The sequence below is a fragment of the Oncorhynchus clarkii genome, chromosome 12 (assembly GCF_045791955.1).
Source record: "Oncorhynchus clarkii lewisi isolate Uvic-CL-2024 chromosome 12, UVic_Ocla_1.0, whole genome shotgun sequence".
Classification (NCBI taxonomy): domain Eukaryota; kingdom Metazoa; phylum Chordata; class Actinopteri; order Salmoniformes; family Salmonidae; genus Oncorhynchus; species Oncorhynchus clarkii.
Window position 1 is genome coordinate 29,639,709 of NC_092158.1, and position 19,649 is coordinate 29,659,357.

Here is a 19,649-nt window from a genome sequence, read left to right on the forward strand (position 1 = left end):
TAAATGGTTGAAAGTGTAGTGATAACACATTGGGAATTCAACAAACTTCTGGCTGGCTAGGTTGAAATCTCATTGATCAACGTCTCAACCAAATATTAAAATGTCCACGTTGAACTGCCGTGGTGTGCACAGTGGAATATTTCAGACAGACCATCTCTGTACCCAAAACTAATATCACAAACCTTTGGTTGTGTGGCAATAAACACATTTATATTCAGATCTATCAGGCTGGAAGTAACAGCAGACTATGGATATGTCATTAGTAATAAAGTAATTAGTGAAAGTTCTAGCAAGCTGATTGGTGATTAATCTACCTGATCAGAACACTACCTCAGCCCAGCACACTGATAATATAACAAATACATAATATATGCCATTTTATCAGACATTTTTCTGCAAAACAACTTAGTCATGTATGCATTCATTTTACATATGGGTGGCGCCAGGAATTGAACCAACAATCCTGGCGTTCTAAATGCCATGCTCTATTGTACAGAGTGATTAACCAGCTTTCCATTACTTTGACTAATGTCAGATAACAGAGTGAGTCTGTTATTGCCAGTGACTCATCACCCAGCCCAGAGCAGAGCCCTCTGGTTCAGAAGTGAAGCAGTTTGAATGAATGGGAGCTCCATTTTTCTTTTCCCGTCCTACAGGCAGAAATTCAAACAGGATGTACCCGTGACAAGAAATATTCAATGCTGGTCTGACCAATCGGAATCCACGCTTCAAGATTGTTTTGATCACGCGGACTGGGAAATGTTCCGGGCAGTGTCCGAGAATAATCTAGATTTATACGCTGATTCGGTGAGTGAGTTTATAAGGAAGTGCATTGGAGATGTTGTACCCACTGTGACTATTAAAACCTACCCTAACCAGGAACTGTGGATAGATGGCGGCATTTGCGCAAAACCATGGAAAGGTGACTGGGAAAATGACAGAAAACAAACCGTGTAGATATTCCCTCCGCAAGGCAATCAAACAAGTGAAATGTCGGTATAGGGACAAAGTGGAGTCACAATTCAACGGCTGTGGCAGGGTCTACAGGCATCCACAGACTACAAAAAGACAACCGCCGACGTCACTCTTCCAGACAAACTACACACCTTCTTTGCCCGCTTTGAGGATAATACAGTGCCACCGACGAAGGCCACTACCAAGGACTGCGGGCCCTCCTTCTCCGTGGCCGACGTGAATAAGACATTTAAACACGTTAACCCTCGCAGGGCTGCCGGCCCAGACGGCATCCCTAGCCGCGTCCTCAGAGCATGCGCAGATCAGCTGGCTGGTGTGTTTACGGACATATTCAATATCTCCCTATCCCAGTCTGCTGTCCCCACATGCTTCAATATGGCCACCATTGTTCCTGTACCCAAGAAGGCAAATGTATCTGAACTAAATGACTATTGCCCCGTAGCACTCACTGCTGTCATCATGAAGTGCTTTGAGAGACTAGTCAAGGAACATATTACCTCTACCTTACCCTAAACCCACTTCAATTTGCTAACCGCCCCAAAAGGTCCACAGACGATGCAATCGCCATCACACTGCACACTGCCATATCCCATCTGGATGAGGAATTCCTATGTAAGAATGCTGTTCATTGACTACAGCTCAGCATTCAACACCATAGTACCCTCCAAGCTCATCATTAAGCTTGAGGCCCTGGGTCTCAACCCCATTCTGTGCAATTGGGTCCTGGACTTCCTGACGAGCCACCCCCGGGTGGTGAAGGTAGGAAACAACACCTCCACTTCGCTGATCCTCAACACAAGGCTGCGTGCTCAGTCCCCTCCTGTACTCCCTGTTCACCCATGACTGCGTGGCCATGCAGTTTGCAGACGACACAACAATAGTAGGCTTGATTACCAACAACGACGAGACCGCCTACAGGGAGGAGGTGAGGGCTCCAGGAGTGTGGTGTCAGGAAAACAACCTCTCACTCAATAGCAACAAAACAAAGGAGATGATCGTGGACTTCAGGAAACAGCAGAGGGAGCACCCCCCTATCCACATCAACGGGACAGCAGTGGAGAAGGTGGAAAGTTTTAAGTTCCTTGGCGTACACATCACGGACAAACTGAAATGATCCACCCACACAGACATTGTGGTGAAGGAGGCCTCTTCAACCTCAGGAGGCTGAAGAAATGTGTCTTGTCACCTAAAACCCTCACAAACTTTTACAGATGCACAATTGAAAGAATCCTGTCGGGCTGTATCACCGCCTGGTACGGCAACTGCACCTCCCACAACTGCAAGGCTTTCCAGAGGGTGTCTGCACAACGCATCGCCGGGGGCAAACTACCTGCCCTCCAGGACACCTACAGCACCCGATGTCACAGGAAGGCCAAAAAGATCATCAAGGTCACCCTGCTACCATCCATAAGGCAAGGTCAGTACAGGTGCATCAAAGCTGGGACCGAGAGACTGAAAAACAGCTTCTATCTCAAGGCCATCAGACTGTTAAACAGCCATCACTAGCACAGAGGCTGCTTCCTACATACAGACTTAAAATCATTGGCCACTTTAATAAATGGATCACTCGTCACTTTAATAATGCCACTTTAATAATGTTTACATATCTTGCATTACTCTTCTCATATGTATATACTGTATTTTATACCATCTATTGCATCTTGCCTATGCTGCTCTGTCATCACTCATCCATGTGTGCATATTCTTATTCCATTCCTTTACTTAGATTTGTGTGTATAAGGTAGTTGTTGTGGATTTGTTAGATTACTGTTAGATGTTACTGCACTGTCGGAACTAGAAGCACAAGCATTTCGCTGCACTCTGCTAACCATGTTACCAATAACATTTGATTTGATTTAGACACAGAGCTTACTATGCCCTCTAGTGGTGGGATGGTACAATGACACACTTTAATGTTTCTATTTTTTTTTACATTAACCCTCAGTCAATGCTGAGACCAATATATTTTTTCCTGGTGAGCCCTGTATAGCACCATAATACACATCCAAATACAAGAAACACATTACTACAAATGCATATACACATTAAAATACACTTTATTATACACAACAATACACAAAAAGCTAAACGCAATCATAAAAAACAGACACATTCTTCAATAAAAAGGTCCCCTTACAGCCTTACATCTGAAATGCCCTAGAGGTACCAATTCCTATTTATTAAGTGCATTGTAGATCATTCCACACACAAGGCGCAAGGAAACCGACCTAACTCTCTAGACACCAAAGGAGTCTCCAGAGTTAACCAACCCTGTGAACTAGTTTGATAACTTGTCATTGTAAATCTTAACAGTGATGTTAGGTAAGTCGTAAGTTTGTGGAGCAGGGCTTGGAAACAAAAAGAGTGTAAGGATGTGATCTGTTACTTCAAAGAGGTCCAGCCAACCTTTTGGTAACGAATACAGTGATGAGTAATAATACTGTTTTCTGTGATAAAACTGAAGGCGCTTTGAAAAACGGCATCAAGGTGTTTAAGAGTGCAGCTGCACTTTGATAAATACACTGAACAAAAATATAAATGCAACATACAACAATTTCAAAGATTTTACTGAGTTACAGATTATATAAGGAAATCAGTCAATTGAAATAAACTCATTAGGCCCTAATCTATGGATTTCAAATGACTGGGAATACAGATATGCATCTGTATACCTTTAAAAATAAAATTAAAAGTAGGGGTCTGAATCAGAAAACAAGTCCGTAACTGGTGTGACCACCATTTGCCAAATGCAGCATGACACATCTCCTTCGCATAGAGTTGATCGGACTGTTTATTGTGGCCTGTGGAATGTTGTCACACTCCTCCTCAATGGCTGTGCAAAGTTGTTGGGTATTGGCAGGAACTGAAAAACGCTGTCGTACATGTTAATCCAGAGCATCCTAAACCTGCTCAATGGCTGACACGTCTGGTGAGTATACAGGCCATGGAAGAACTGGGACATTTTCAGCTCCAGGAATTGTGTACAGATCCTTGCGACATGGGCCATGCATTATCATTCTGAAACATGAGGTGGTGGCGGTGGATGAATGGCACGACAATGGGCCTCAGGATCTCTGTGCATTCAAATTGCCATCGATATAATACAATTGTGTTTGTTGTCCACATCTTATGCCTGCCCATACTATAACCACATCGCCACCATGGTGCACTCTGTTCACAACATTGACATCAGCAAACCGCTCGCCCACACGATGCCATACATGTGGTCTGCGGTTGTGAGGCCAGTTGCATGTACTGACAAATTTTCTAAAATGATGTTGGAGGCAGCTTATGGTAGAGAAATGAACATAAAATGTTCTGGCAACAGCTCTTGTGGACATTCTTTCAGTCAGCTGCCAATGCATGCCAATTGCACGCTCCCTCAACTTGAGACATTTGTGGCATTGTATTGTGTGACGACAACGTCACATTTTAGTGGCAATTTATTGTGCCCCGCACAAGGTGCACCTGTGTAATGATCATGCTGTTTAATCAGTTTCTTCATATGCCTCACATGTCAGGTGGATGGATTATCTTGGCAAATGAGAAATGCTCACTAATAAAGATGTAAACAAATTTCTGCACACAATTTGAGAGAAATACAATGTTTGTGGGTATGGAACACTTCTGGGATATTTTATTTCAGCTCATGAAACATGGGACCAGCACTTGACATGTTGTTTATATCTTGTTCAGTGTACTTTTCAAGCCAGCATAATGTGACTTGTGGAAGTCCACAGGATTGAAAATGGATGAATGCAACAACCATGTCAACCATGGCTAGGTTTCCATCCAATTGGTGACAGATTTTCATGCTAATATAAAAAATTCTGCATAAAAACAATAACTATGCAGAGCTGAGATTGAGCGGAGATTGTTGTATGCAAAGCCAGGTACACAAAAGAGCCCTGGAAAGGCCAATGACAAATTGTAGCCAGAAGGACTACTGTACCCTTAAAGGATCTGTGGGAGATTATATAATTGGATCTTGAGTTGTATTATTTGGACGGTTGATACAGGTTTATATTGGGACAGCTCCCTCACGGTTACCCCTCACTTTTTGTGAAATGGAAAATGGAACCACACACACAACCAGTCCCTTGTTTAATACCATGATAAATGCTATTTTTAACTCCATGGGACTGGAACATGGGCATCACAATATGGTGATGTGGCAATATAGATAGATATGTGACATATGATGGTGTGTATAGACATTATGGACAGTATATAGGATAAACCTTGACTATAATACGGTATATACAGTGCCTTGCGAAAGTATTCAGCCCCCTTGAACTTTGCGACCTTTTGCCACATTTCAGGCTTCAAACATAAAGATATAAAACTGTTTTTTTTTGTGAAGAATCAACAACAAGTGGGACACAATCATGAAGTGGAACGACATTTATTGGATATTTCAAACTTTTTTAACAAATCAAAAACTGAAAAATTGGGCGTGCAAAATTATTCAGCCCCCTTAAGTTAATACTTTGTAGCGCCACCTTTTGCTGCGATTACAGCTGTAAGTCGCTTGGGGTATGTCTATCAGTTTTGCACATCGAGAGACTAAAACGGTATGTAAACGTTATTCAAGTGACCAGTGATCAATGACTATGTACAAAGGGGCAGCCATCTGCCCCTAAGATGCAGGGTGGTGTACCGGGTGGTAGCCGGCTAGTAACAGTGACACAATTTCAGGGCAGGGTACTGGGCGGAGGCTGGCTAGTAGTGAATAGTCAACAGTCTGATTGCCTGAAGATAGAAGCTGGCTTTCAGTCTCTTGGTCCCAGCTTGGTTGCACCTGTACTGTCTCCACCTTTAGGCCATGGTTCAGTTGGCTGATAGATAGAAGCTGGCTTTCAGTCGCTCTGTTTTTTTGTGTGATGTGCCATAATGTGTTTGAATAGTAGCTGCTACATTAGGGTACTGTGGTCATAGAGGGTACAGGATACTGAGTTGGAGAGATTTCACCTTCAGTCTGGCCAGTAGAGGGTCTCAATCCAAAGCATGGAATCCCTTTCCTTTTATAATACTGAAGCACTTAGCTTACAGATAAATTGGATGTCTGGAAAAGACTGGCTCTTTAAGCTCTTTAATGAGTGGACCTTAGCAATGACCTTGGTAGGAAAAACTCATAACTTCCAGCAAATTGAATTTTTTTATAGAACTATTATTATTTTTTTTACATTGCTCCTACCTAGAATTGGATTCTTTGCAAATAAAGTTGACGTAGTGGTGATTGTTTCATCAAAACAAACATTTCAATTTGAGAAACCTATCCTAATTTCCTGGCTTAATATATGACAGTGCTAAGTAGAATGTCAGAGAATTAGATGGTTGCTGATGCTGAGTAACCCTTCAATTACATCCTTATTTAGTCAGTCTAAATTCTGCTAGTTGACAGGCTGAACCACATCATTCTTTTAACAAGATCTGAAATATATAGGCACTTTGAACAAAGTGAGATCAAAGAGGGATCAATGGTCCAGTAGATGCTGTGAATGGGAGTGTGAATAACCCTTGTTCTGCTCAGGTCAGCCTCTTGCTACTGCAGCTTGCTCATCTCATACAGTATTTATTTATTTTTTTACAGCAGCAAATCGCTGTGGCCCTGATTCCAACCTGAGTTAAGCACGTGTAAATGGAACGTTATTCCCTTTATATGCACTTCTCTTTCTGTGTATTCTGACCTTGAATTTAAGCTATTCACCTGCCATTCATTTTGGGTTTAGATGGAATAAATGAAGGTGTGGCAGAGGTGTGCCTACAGATATGCAGTTTTCTGACCTTTACTTAATCCCCTAATATTTCCACCAACTTTACGCATGACGAAACCATGAATAAGGTCCAGCAAACTACCAAGTGGAAAAATAATTGACTTTATTTTTTCAGATAGAAATAATGCTATTGATAAGAGCTAGGTAAATGAGTAATCTGTTTGGATAAGGGAATTGTAAATATAATTGACACTTGTTTTTTTAGATATATTTGACCTTATCGCTCGAGAAGTGAAACCAGTCATATGGCAGCAAACTGAAGCATATCAACTTTCTCACAGTAAAGTTTATGAAATGCTGTGCCATTATGCAGAATAAACATTTGACAGCCTTTTAACTGGCGGGGATGGGCACTCTCAAATGTTGTAATTACAGGCTACCCCAACTTTCTAAATACCACGATCAGTCTCGACCCTCAGTAGGCCTAATAACAACACATATTCAACTGCCAATTGACTGTTAGTTCCCTTCAGTTGGTATAGCCTACATTATCATTCCATTATTTAGTTTGCCTTCATTTGCTTCCTTTGTGAACTCCATCACAGACGTGTGGTTGTTCCAGGGGATCATTCGTAATAGTTAATGAAATTGTTATGGAGCAGAGCACAGACCAAGACCGAACAGTTTGAACCCGACACTTGGCTATGTCATCACATAGTTCCATGGCTAGTGCAGGCAATAAATGAGGGTATAGCCTATTGTACACTATTCTCCCTATTATAATTGTATATACATTACCTTGGGTTAAACATTTTCTGAATGACTCAAACCACCATTTTTTATTCATCAATATCTTTCATGCGTAAAGGCTCTCCAAACCAGTTCTTTTTAATGATTCATACAACCCTAAAATGTGCCTAAATCATTAACATGAGTATTTTTAAATCTACCAGTTGGTGTTGAAACGGAGACGAATATGCATATATTTAGATGACTTTCTTTCATTGATCCTTATTTTCTGAACCCGTTCTCTCAATGTATTCTAGTCTGTAGACAAATTTCTAATTAAAGGCACACCATCTTTAAAGGGATGGCTTAAGATAAGTGTACTGAGAAGTGCGTAGGAATTTATGCCTTTCCTAAGTCGGAATGGGGCCCTTTATGATTACAGTTCAGCCTTTGAGTGAAAGAGAACAGCCAATAATATAATAACTTCTGTACATCTGAGGACTGCGTTATTGCAATCACAAAGACCGTCAGTCAAACATTGTCTGTGGAAGGTCTTCCAATGACATGTACCTTTTTGTATTCTGACAAGGAAAAAGCATACTGGCAATACATTCAACCAAAGCGCATGTTTAGGGAACAAACTGAATGAAAAAGTGCATTCTTATTTGATTTCCTTTTTCCTCTGAGTGGCTGAATGGCTAAAAATATTGTGTATAAGTTCAGCAAAGTAAGATTGTAGAACTGAGCAACATGATTGAACAAACAAAAACATAGGTTGCATTCAGCCAGTTAATCGTTTTGTTGTTTCCCCACGAGACGTACTATTCTTAACTTTGGTATGATAGGTTGTACAATCAAATTTATTTATGAAGCCCTTCTTACATCAGCTGATGTCAAAGTGCTGTACAGAAACCCAGCCTAAAACCCCAAACAGCAAGCAATGCAGGTGTAGAAGCACAGGGGCTAGGAAAACCTCCATAGAAAGGCCAGAACCTAGGAAGAACCCTAGAGAGGAACCAGGCTACGAGGGGTGGCCAGTCCTCTTCTGGCTGTCAAACGTTCAGATGACCAGCAGGGTCGAATAATAATAATAATAATCACAGTGGTTGTAGAGAGTACAACAGGTCAGCACCTCAGGAGTAAATGTCAGTTGGCTTTTCATAGCATCTCTACCGCGCTTGCTGTCTCTAGAGTTGAAAACAGCAGGTCTGGGAGAGGGAGCCCGTCCGGTGAACAGGTCAGGGTTCCACACCCGCAGGCAGAACAGTTGAAACTGGAGCAGCAGCACGACCAGATGGACTGGGGACAGCAAGGAGTCATCAGGCCAGGTAGTCCTGAGGCATGGTCCTAGGGCTCAGGTCCTCCGCGAGAGAGAACATACCTAAATTCACACAGGACACCGGATAAGACAGGATAAATACTCCAGATATAAGACTGATTCTAGCACCCCCAACACAAACTATTGCAGCATAAATACTGGGAGGGGTCAAATGACCTACCTACCATGGAAGAGAGGAGGAAATTAAGAAGGCAGGAACCACATGGAATAAGGTCAAGAAAACCATCCAGAAGAGTTCCCTGGAGATGTACTGCTGGCTGAGGACCTAATCTGCTGAAAGGAAAAAGTATGTTGTCATAATTAAAGTGAAGAAGGTCTATTGCAACATACAATCACACCATCTCAAAATGAATGTCAAGCACATCTGCAGAGCTAAATGTTTGCCTTTATCACCATGAGGAAAATAACATCTGTCAAGGTTAAATTCAAACAAGAGAAGACATTCAGTGGGAACAGCTTAGCACATCAAAGCAAACAAAATACAAATACTTACTAATCTTTCCACATTTCTCCACATTTCTCTGCCACACTGTGATGCGTTATGAAGAATATGGCTTGACTCATTCGCCAAAGGAAAGGGAGCACTGCCGCAACCTCGCTTTCCAACCAAGGTGCATGAACTGAAGAGCAAACTAAAGGGGAGATTCAGCAACTATTGGAGGACAATGGAAGTTAAAACATTACAAATAAAACCAGTGTTTCGGCTTTTGGCCATCGCATTAGTTTTACTTAACTTCCATTGTCCGTTAAATAGTTACAATATCTCCCCTCTAATTCTGAGGACATTCACCAGTGTGTGTGAACCTCCTCCTGAAGGCAGTCAGTCAGGTTGCAGCTGACAGTAAGTTTAACCAACACTTCACTTCAGTTAAAATAAACATCCTCTGCAGAAAGGTTTAACCTCATCTCAATTAAAAGGCATGAGTCTTAAAGGTAATGTGTCACATAGGCTTTCAATGACCACAAAATAAGCCCCCAAAACAAAAGGAGAGAAAAGGCATGCTGTCGAGCTTGCCATTGCAGAATTATAACTCCTGGGGCACAAAGCTAAAAGCAATGACAAAACCATAAAAGCCCTCTCACAGACAGGTTTTATTTATTGTTTTATTAACATCGCTTAAAAAAAGGCTAAAAGCAAAATAACAAAAAGTTGACGATGTCGCAATTGCAACCATTCCTTTCAAGGGTAGAAAATGTTAACACTAAACAAAATTAGTTAATCTGTTTATGTCAAGCATTAGATTCATTTATATACAGAGGATTCGGTACGTGGGGGTCCCTCCATTCTTCAGGTTCATTCAATGATTTCAGACGAATCCCTATCAGTCAGTGATGAACTGGAAACAGAGCAGAGCCGAGTGAAATGAAACACCTTCAAAGCAGAGTTGTAAGTTCTACTTCACATATTTCTCCATGAATTTCTTGTGGAACTCGGAGCGCAGTGTGTCGTTGACAAAGCGTTTCTCCCTGCGTGCCTCATCCACTCCCTTTGCACAGTTCTTGAACACTACATCATCGTCCCACCTTAGAGAGAAAGACAGGAGAGGATATAAAACAACTGTCATCCACAGCCATGCACCAGGCAGTTGTGTTTGTGTGTGTTTACCTCCGCTTGACGCTGAAGGCAGTCGGGGTGGGGACTATCTGCTGCTGCTGCTGCTGTCCTGCCAGGTTGAGCAGAGGATTTCCACTCAGGATGTTCTCCATGCGGATCCTCTCCTCCTCAGCTTTCTGCTCCCGCTCCTGGTACAGGACACGAAACGTGGACAGAGAGGACCAGGTGCAAAGCTCTCATTGTTCAATAGTTTAGCCACTTCCTGGTAGGCCTTGATAAAAGGCTCAAATAGTTGCTTGCAAGCATCTCAAAAATCAACAAAAAAGGTAGACTTGTGTCAACTCAGGACTGTCCCTTTAAACATATGTAACCACTCTGAAATTCAAAGACAGAGCTATAGATGCAAGGACTGACCAGCCAATATATCAACATTAGTTTCATGCATGTTTTGAGGCATTTACTCCAATCTTATATTTTGGGTTCTGATGGGGTTTGACAGTTGAATCCATATGTATATATCCAAGTCAGAAAATGTCTGACCAGGATTATACACTATAATGACGAAAGTATATGGACACCCCTTCAAAATAGTGGATTTGGCTATTTCAGCCACACCCGTTGCTGACAGGTGTATAAAATCGAGCACACAGTCATGCAATCGCCATAGACAAACATTGGCGGAAGAACAACCTTACTGAAGAGCTCAGTGACTTTCAACGTGGCACGGTCAAAAAAGTCAGTCCGTCAAATTTCTACCCTGGTCAACTCAGTGCTGTTATTGTGAAGTAAAAATGTCTAGGAGCAACAACAGCTCAGCCGTAAGGTGGTAGTCCACACAAGCTCACAGAACGGGACTAGTGAGTGCTAAAGCGTGTAGCACATAAAAATAGTCTGTCCTCTGTTGCAACACTCACTACCAAACTGCCTATGGAAGCAACGTCAGCACAAAAACTATTTGTCGGGAGCTTCATGAAATGGGTTTCCATGGCTGAGTAGCCGCACACAAGCCTAAGATCATCATGCGCAATGCCAAGTGTCGACTGGAGTTGTGTAAAGCTCGCTGCTATTGGACTGTGGAGCAGTGGAAATGCGTTCTCTGCAGTGATGAATCACGCTTCCCCATCGAAGTTGAGATCGATGTGGAAGAACTTGACTACCTGATTTTGGAATGAGATGTTTGGCTAGCAGGTGTCCACATATTTTTCAAACAAAACAACCCAATAATTTAGCAGGTCAATTTAGCCCTATTCTCTACTACTCAGCAATACTGGAGTAAGCCATTTGCACTTGGCTGGACTCAACTGGCACGACTGTGACCTTGCAGCTATTGACCATCTTGTAGCGACTCGTATCTCTGCGTTGGAGGCCTTACCTTGCGTTCCTGCTCCTCAGCCCGCTCCTTCTTGATCTTCTCCAGTTCAGCCAGCAGAGCTGCAGTGTCATCATCATCACTGTCCTCAGAGTCATCATCTTCCTCATCATCCTACACCCAAACACATAAAACAATAACAGTTTAGAGGCTGAGCTTTCAAAAAAGAAGGGAAAAAAAGAAGCACAGACTTTAATGTGACAGGTGGATGAACATGTGGCACCTACATCAGTGAGGGGGTCGTCTGCATCAAGGTTGGCAGCAGGGATCTGATCCAGTCTGGGCCTCTTTGAGGACGAGGATGAAGATGTGGTGTGTTCTGAAAATTAAAAAGAGAAACCACAATTTCAATGATACTTGCTTGAGATGAAAGCCCCTGCAGATGACTCATGCCAACAAAAAATAACCTTTGGGCATAATGGTATGTCAGATGCTAAATCCTCTTGATCTTCTTTACACACAGAATACAATATTTTACATTCAGGTCAATCTTTACCTCAGGTCTGAGTTTATGTGTATGCCTGGATACCCACCTCTAGGTCCCCTCTCTCTGGTCTTCTCCCGGACAGCAACACGCTCCCTCTCCTCCAGCTCTCTGCGGAAGTCACGGGCACGCACCTCCTCGGGGGCATCCTGGGTGGGCTGTCTGAGGGGATGAGACAGGGACACAGTGAGACATCACTCTACCTTCAACCAGAGGGACCTGTTCCCAACTACTGGTGCAGTGCAGCACTAAGCCATATGGTATGGGGAAAGACTGATGCCAAGATGTCAAAACACAACAAGAATAGGTTTTGTTACTTGTGTCACTCACCTGTATTTGATCTTTGTGTGACCAGGCAGATCTCGGCTTGAGTACTGTTTGGACAAGGCACTGAGATCGCCCTCTCCCTTCCCTCTCCCTCCTCTCGCTGGCTCAAACGTTGGTCTCGCGGCTGTTGTCATTTTTGGTAGCTCTAAAAATAGAAAACCCAAGGAAATATAGCTAGCTAGAGAGAACATAAAGGGCAACACATACATAGCTAATCTGCCATTAACACATCAAATTACGTGACAACGTTTTTTTATGTCACGTTAACATAACTCGATACGTATTTAGTTAGCTAACTCGCCATGGTGAAACAATCAAACGGTGGACGTCTGAGATACAGAGTATCTGGCGAGAAACGTTAGCTAGCTAGTAGTACTGTACTTAAATAAACACATACATCTAAGCTAGCTAGTTATATGGCTAGCTAACCAGCCGACACAGCTAGTTAGTAAAGCAAATTTAATAACGATTTCAGCATTGCATGGAATTTAGTACAAACTTGGTATTGATTATTGCTGTGCAAACACCAGCACACTCGTCTACGCTAGGTAGTAAGTTATGTGTACCGGGGTTGTTAGCTAGCAAGCTGGCTGCCAGCTAACGTTAGCTTTACTATCTTTTCAGCGAGAAAAATAACAGTCATACAGTAACCAAAGCTACAAGTTTACTAAAATAATAAACTGTATTTCTATTTTAAAAAATAAAATCAACTAGCTAGCAAGCTAATATGGAATAATGTCGAGGAAATGTACCTTTTTCCTCACACTATGAGGAAGAGAAAGGGCCTTTAGATGTAAACAGTGACGTCACGCCGTCCTTCTTCTTCTGTGGGTTTTATGGCGGACTACAACCCCAAAAGGTGAATTGCCGCCACCAACTGGACGGGTTGAAACTTGACGTTACGCCGTGTGCGAAATTTCCTTTCGTAGGATATCCGGAGCCAAAGGCATTAACATTAATGACTTACGTCGGGTGATTGGTGAGCCTTCTTGGGTGTGTGACGTCTCACATAAGTACTTTTACCATTCTACAAACTGTCCGTATGTTGCTTTTTGTGCTTTAAAGAAACTGGGAACAAAAAACGAGGTCAAATCATGATGTCGGTGATCTTCAAGTCAGAAAGTTGGAGCTGTAGAAAGATGCCTGAGTTTCCAACTTCGAATTCCGAGTTAGATGACCATTCCCAGTCTGAGCTTTTTTGTATATATTTTGTTGAGTTCCCCAGTTATCTTGAATGCACTTAAGTCGGATGTCAGAGATTTCTGAGGTCCCAGTTGTTGAACGTTTTTAACTCTGTATTTTTTAACCGAGGTGCAATCTGAATGAGATGGTTGCCAGTGTAGAGTACCACAGTATAAGTCATAATACCCATAACACCTAGCGGTCAAATGGGGAAATGGTTCCAATCGTTTTTCCACCATTCATTTTTCCTATAGGGGATTTTAGAAACACTTAAAATAGTAAGATGTCACTGACAGATATGGCAGCTCTGCTTCTAGCTCCTAAGCAACTTTGCAGTATTTTGTTTTTTGGTGTGTTATTCTTACATTATTAGCCCAGAAAATGTTTTGTGTAACTACATACAGCCGGAAAGAACTTTTGGATATCAGAGCAGCGGTAACTCACCAGCGTTACGACCAGGAATACGAATTTTCCGAATTGGATCATTTGTTTGTAGCCCCCAGGGCAATTTAACTTATTCCAGAGGCTGCTCCAAAACACAGCCAGCGGAGAAGAGGTATTCGGAGTGGATTTCTAGTCCGACTCAGGAAAAGTGCACACCATCCACCACTTCCGAGTATATTACTCGCTAATGTTCACGTCCCCGTTCATACATACTGTCCCCGTTCATACAGCCATCTGGGTTCTCAGTACATCGTGCAGACAGGAATAAAGACCTCTCCGGGAAGAAGAAATTTGAGGGTGTATGTTTTATGATTAACTACTCATGGTGTGATTGTGATAACATACAGAAACTCAAGTCCTTTTGTGCTCCATACCTAGAATACCTCACAATCAATTGCCACCCGAGTGAAGCCGATACCACGATGGCCGTCGAAGAACTACACTGGACTTTATGCAAACTGGAAACCACATATCCTGAGGCCACATTTATTGTAGCTGGGGATTTTAACAAAGCAAATTTTGGGAAAATGCTACCGAAGTTCTACCAACACATTGACTGTAGTACTCGCGCTGGGAAAACATTGGACCACAGCTACTAAACTTTTCAAAATGCCTTCAAGGCCCTCCCCCGCCCTCCCTTCGGCAAATCTTATCACGACTGCATTTTGCTCCTACCTTCCTATAGGCAGAAACTCAAACAGGAAGTACCTATCGTAAGGTCTATTCAACGCTGGTCTGACCAATCGGAATCCATGCTTCAAGATTGTTTTGATCACGCAGACTGGGATATGTTCCGGGTAGCCTCTGAGAATAACATAGACGAATACACAGATACGGTGACTAAGTTCATCAGGAAGTGTATAGGACATGTTGTAACCACTGTGACTATTAAAACCTACCCAAACCAGAAGCTGTGCATAGATGGAAGCATTCACGCAAAACTGAAAACACGAACCACCGCATTTAACAATGGCAAGGTGACTGGGAATATGGCCGAATACAAACAGTGTAGTTATTCCCTCCGTAAGAAAATCAAACAGGCAAAACGTCAGTACAGAGACAAAGTGGAGTCGCAATTCAATGGCTCAGACACGAGACGTATGTGGCAGGGTCTACAGACAACCACGGACTACAAAGGGACACCAGCCACATTCCGGACATCAATGTCTTGCTTCCGGACAAGCTAAACATGTTCTTTGCCCACTTTGAGGATAACACAATGCCACCGACGGGCTGTGGACTCTCCTTCTCCGTTGACGACGTAAGACATTTAAGCGTGTTAACCCTCGCAAGGCCGCCGGCCCAGACAGCATTCCTAGGCGCGTCCTCAGAGTATGCGCAGACCAGCTGGCTGGAGTGTTTACGGACCAATTCAATCTCTCCCTATCCCAGTCTGCTGTCCCCACTTGCTTCAAGATGTCCACCATTGTTCCTATACCCAAGAAAGCAAAGGTAACTGAACTAAATTACTATCGCCCCGTAGCACTTCTGTCATCATAAAGTGCTTTGAGAGGCTAGTTAAGGATCATATCACCTCCACCTTACCTGAAACCCTAGACCCACTTCAATTTGCTTACCGCCCCAATAGATCCACAGATGATGTAATCGCCATCACACTGCCCTATCCCATCTGGACAAGAGGAATACCTATGTAAGAATGCTGTTCATTGACTATAGCTCAGCATTCAACACCATATTGCCCTCCAAGCTCATCATTAAGCTCAGGACCCTGGGTCTGAACCCTTCCCTGTGTAACTGGGTCCTGGACTTCCTGATGTGCCGCCACCAGGGGGTGAAGGTAGGAAACAACACCTCCACTTCGATGATCCTCAACACAGGGCCCCACAAGGGTGCGTGCTCAGCCCCCTCCTGTACTTCCTGTTCACCCATGACTGCGTGGCCACGCACTCCTCCAACTCAACTATCAAGTTTGCAGATGACACAACAGTAGTAGGCCTGATTACGAGACAGCCTACACATGGAGGAGGTGAGGGCCATGGTAGAGTGGTGCCAGAAAAAAACCTCTCACTCAACGTCAACAAAACAAAGGAGCCGATCGTGGACTTCAGGAAACAGCAGAGGGAGCACGCCCGTATCCACATTGACGGGACCGCAGTGGAGAAGGTGGAAAGCGTCAAGTTCCTCCATCAAGGACATTAACCACCCGAGCCATGGCCTATTCACCCCGCTATCATCCAGAAGGCGAGGTCAGTTTTTGTGCATCAAAGCTGGGACCGAGAGACCGAAAAACAGCTTCTATCTCAAGGTCATCAGACTGTTAAATAGCCACCACTAGCTGGCTTCCACCTTGTTACGCAACCCTGCACCTTAGAGGCTGCTGCCCTATATTCATAGACTTGGAATCACTTGCCACTTTAATAGGGGAAGACCAGTCACTTTAATAATGTTTAAATCATGTTCACATACAGCTATACTCATCACGTATGTATATTTTGAATTCTATTCTACTGTATTTTAGTCAATGCCACTCCGACATTGCTCAATCTAATATTTAGATATTTCTCAATTCCATTCTTTTACTTTTATATGTATGTGTATTGTTGTGAATTGTTTTTAGATACTACTGCACTGTTAGGAGCTAGAAACACAAGCCATTCACTAAAGTATGTGATCCATAAAATTGGATTTGATAAGGGCTGTGTTTCATGTAGGCTTACCCTGGCATGACGTTTTGTATAATTCTGTCTAGGACTAGGTGACTTTTAGCAATATATTTGCCTGTATTTACCTCCCCTAAAAAAATGTAAATGCTAATTAGCTGCTAATGTGGCTAACATAAATAACTACAAATGCCCTGATGATCTGGACAAGTCTACCTGTCACGTTCTGACCTTTATTTCCTTTGTTTTGTCTATATTTAGTATGGTCAGGGTGTGAGTTGGGGTGGGCAGTCTATGTGTGTTTTTCTATGATGGGGTTTTGAGTTCAGCCTAGTATGGTTCTCAATCAGAGGCAGGTGTCGTTAGTTGTCTCTGATTGAGAATCATACTTAGGTAGCAGGGGTTTCACTTTTGAGTTGTGAGTGTTTGTTTCCAAGTGAGTGTTTTGGCCACACGGTACTGTTTCGGTTTTTGTTCATGTTCACGTTTATTATTTTGTAGTGTTCAGTTTATGTCTTTTAATAAACTTTATGGACACTTACCACGCTGCGCATTGGTCCTCCGATCCTTCTCGCCTCTCCTCCTCAGAAGGAGGAATGCCGTTACAGAAACACCCACCACCAGAGGATCAAGCAGCGTGGTAACAGGCAGCAGCAGCAGGAGAGGCAGTGATACCTGGAGAGATGGACTTGGGAAGAGATTCTGGACGGCAAAGGACCCTGGACTCAGCCAGGGGAATATCGCCGTCCCAAAGCAGAGCTGGAGGCAGCGAAAGCAGAGAGGCTGCTTTCGCTGCTTATGATGAGCTAGCTCGGTAGCGTGGCTGGAAGCCCAAGAGGCAGCCCCAAAAATGTATTGGGGGGAGGCACACGGGGAGTGTGGCTAAGTCAGGTACGAGACCTGCGCCAACTTCCCATGCTTACCGGAGAGAGAGAGGGACCGGGCAGGTACCGTGTTATGCGGTAGAGCGCACAGTTTCCCCAGTGCGTGTGCATAGTCCGGTGCGGTACATTCCAACTCCTTGTATCGGCCGGGCTAGAGTGGGCATCGAGCCAGGTGCTATGAAGCCGGCTCTACACATCTGGTCTCCAGTGCGTCTCCTCGGGCCGGCGTACATGGCACCAGCCTTACGCATGGTGTCCCCGGTTCGCCAGCACAGCCCAGTGCGGGCTATTCCACCTCGCCGCACTGGCCTGGCTACGGGGAGCATTCAACCAGGTAAGGTTGGGCAGGCTCGGTGCTCAAGAGCTCCAGTGCACCTGCACGGTCCGGTCTATCTAGCCGCCAGAGCCGTCAGCCAGCCAGGACCCGCCAGAGCCGTCAGCCAGACAGGAGCCGCCAGAGCCGTCAGCCAGACAGGAGCCGCCAGAGCCGTCAGCCAGACAGGAGCCGCCAGAGCCGCCTGTCACGCCGGCGATGCCGGAATCGCCCTTCACTCCGGAGCTGCCGGAGTCTCCCGCCTGTCCGGCGCTGCCGGAGTCTCCCGCCTGTCCGGCGCTGCCGGAATCTCCCGCTCATTCGGGTCCCATGGCTAGGGTCCCCAGTCGGAGGTCGGCGGTGAGGGTCGCCGCTCATAAGAGGCCACAGGGGCGGTTGAGGAGGCGGACAAAAACTGTGGTGAAGTGGGGTCCACGTCCCGCGCCACCGCGGACAGACGCCCACCCAGACCCTCCCCTATAGGTTCAGGTTTTACGGCCGGAGTCCGCACCTTTGGATGGGTACTGTCACGTTCTGACCTTTATTTCCTTTGTTTTGTCTTTATTTAGTATGGTCAGGGCGTGAGTTGGGGTGGGCAGTCTATGTGTGTTTTTCTATGTTGGGGTTTTGAGTTCAGCCTAGTATAGTTCTCAATCAGAGGCAGGTGTCTTTAGTTGTCTCTGATTGAGAATCATACCTAGGTAGCCTTTTGAGTTGTGGGTGTTTGTTTCCGTGTGAGTGTTTTGGCCACACGGTACTGTTTCGGTTTTTGTTCATGTTCACGTTTATTGTTTTGTAGTGTTCAGTTTGTCTTTTAATAAATGTTATGGACATTTACCACGCTGCGCATTGGTCCTCCGATCCTTTTCGAATCTCCTCCTCAGAAGAGGAGGAGGAATGCTGTTACACTACCGAATCGAGGCAAAGGTAAGAATCTCTGGATTAACTACCTAATGTTAGCTAAATGTAGTAATGAATAAATTGCCAACATTTCTTTAAATGGACAATTCTGTGAACTGTCTTGTGCACGTTTTAAAATGACACTAACTGTTTGCAAAAGTGTTCAGAGTGAGTGAACGTGTGCCACACGATTGGGGACAAGAACTGTGACTTGCTTTCCTCTCCGGAGCAGGGCACCGTTGAAAGGAGTGATAACTGGAGTGGCATTAAGTGTTGAGGAGGATAAATTGATAAGTGTGCAGAAGGACATGATACAAAGGAAGGTGTATAGGTGGAAAAAGTTGTGTGTGTAAACTATAGGGGTACCCATGATGTTGGAGATCAGAGGTGTCTGGTAAGAGAAAGGCTGGTTGAGGTTGCCAGGATCAGAGAGTACAGAAGGTGTCAGATGCTGAGGCAGTGAAGAGTAGTAGAGAAAGATGGGTCCAGGGTTAGGGATCCTAAGAGGAGAGGGCAGAGCCAAGCACGCACTAACGAGATCTTATAGGCGCGTTCTAGCACATATTTGCATATTTCCGTTATGGAAAGGGAAGGGAAAGGGGGATACCTAGTCAGTTGTACACTTGAATGCATTCAACTGAAATGTGTCATTCGCCCTCTGCTGCCTTAATTGACATCCAAAGCCTTCTCTGTGACATGCGTGTGCAAGAACTCAATTAGCCTCATTCTAAACAACAATATTGTTTTTTATTTGGGAAAGGGTAAAATCTACATGACTTAGTCCTCTCTGTTCGTAACATATTCTATTTT

At 44.0% G+C, this 19,649-nt stretch overlaps 1 protein-coding gene across 1 annotated transcript; it reads right to left on the reverse strand.

Annotated features, from left to right (window-relative positions):
* Nucleotides 1-6,838: 6,838 nt before the first annotated feature.
* On the reverse strand, nt 6,839-13,324 carry LOC139423009 (CWC15 spliceosome associated protein homolog). Its single transcript, XM_071174556.1, has 8 exons — nt 13,248-13,324; nt 12,499-12,640; nt 12,218-12,330; nt 11,912-12,003; nt 11,688-11,798; nt 10,367-10,503; nt 8,925-10,284; nt 6,839-8,802 (listed from the first exon to the last, which is right to left on the reverse strand). The coding sequence occupies exons 2-7, from the start codon at nt 12,627-12,629 to the stop codon at nt 10,155-10,157; spliced, it is 714 nt and encodes a 237-aa protein (XP_071030657.1). The 5' UTR covers nt 12,630-12,640; nt 13,248-13,324; the 3' UTR covers nt 6,839-8,802; nt 8,925-10,154.
* Between the last annotated feature and the right edge of the window lie 6,325 nt (nt 13,325-19,649).

Bases quoted from the DNA above. Each gene is read 5' to 3' on its own strand.
- LOC139423009 (XM_071174556.1), bottom strand. From the start codon at position 12,629: ATGACAACAGCCGCGAGACCAACGTTTGAGCCAGCGAGAGGAGGGAGA. The intron at 12,004-12,217 runs GTGGGTATCCAG...TTTAATTTTCAG, and splicing joins CAGAGAGAGGGGACCTAGAG to AACACACCACATCTTCATCC. The intron at 10,285-10,366 runs GTAAACACACAC...TTTCTCTCTAAG, and splicing joins GCCTTCAGCGTCAAGCGGAG to GTGGGACGATGATGTAGTGT.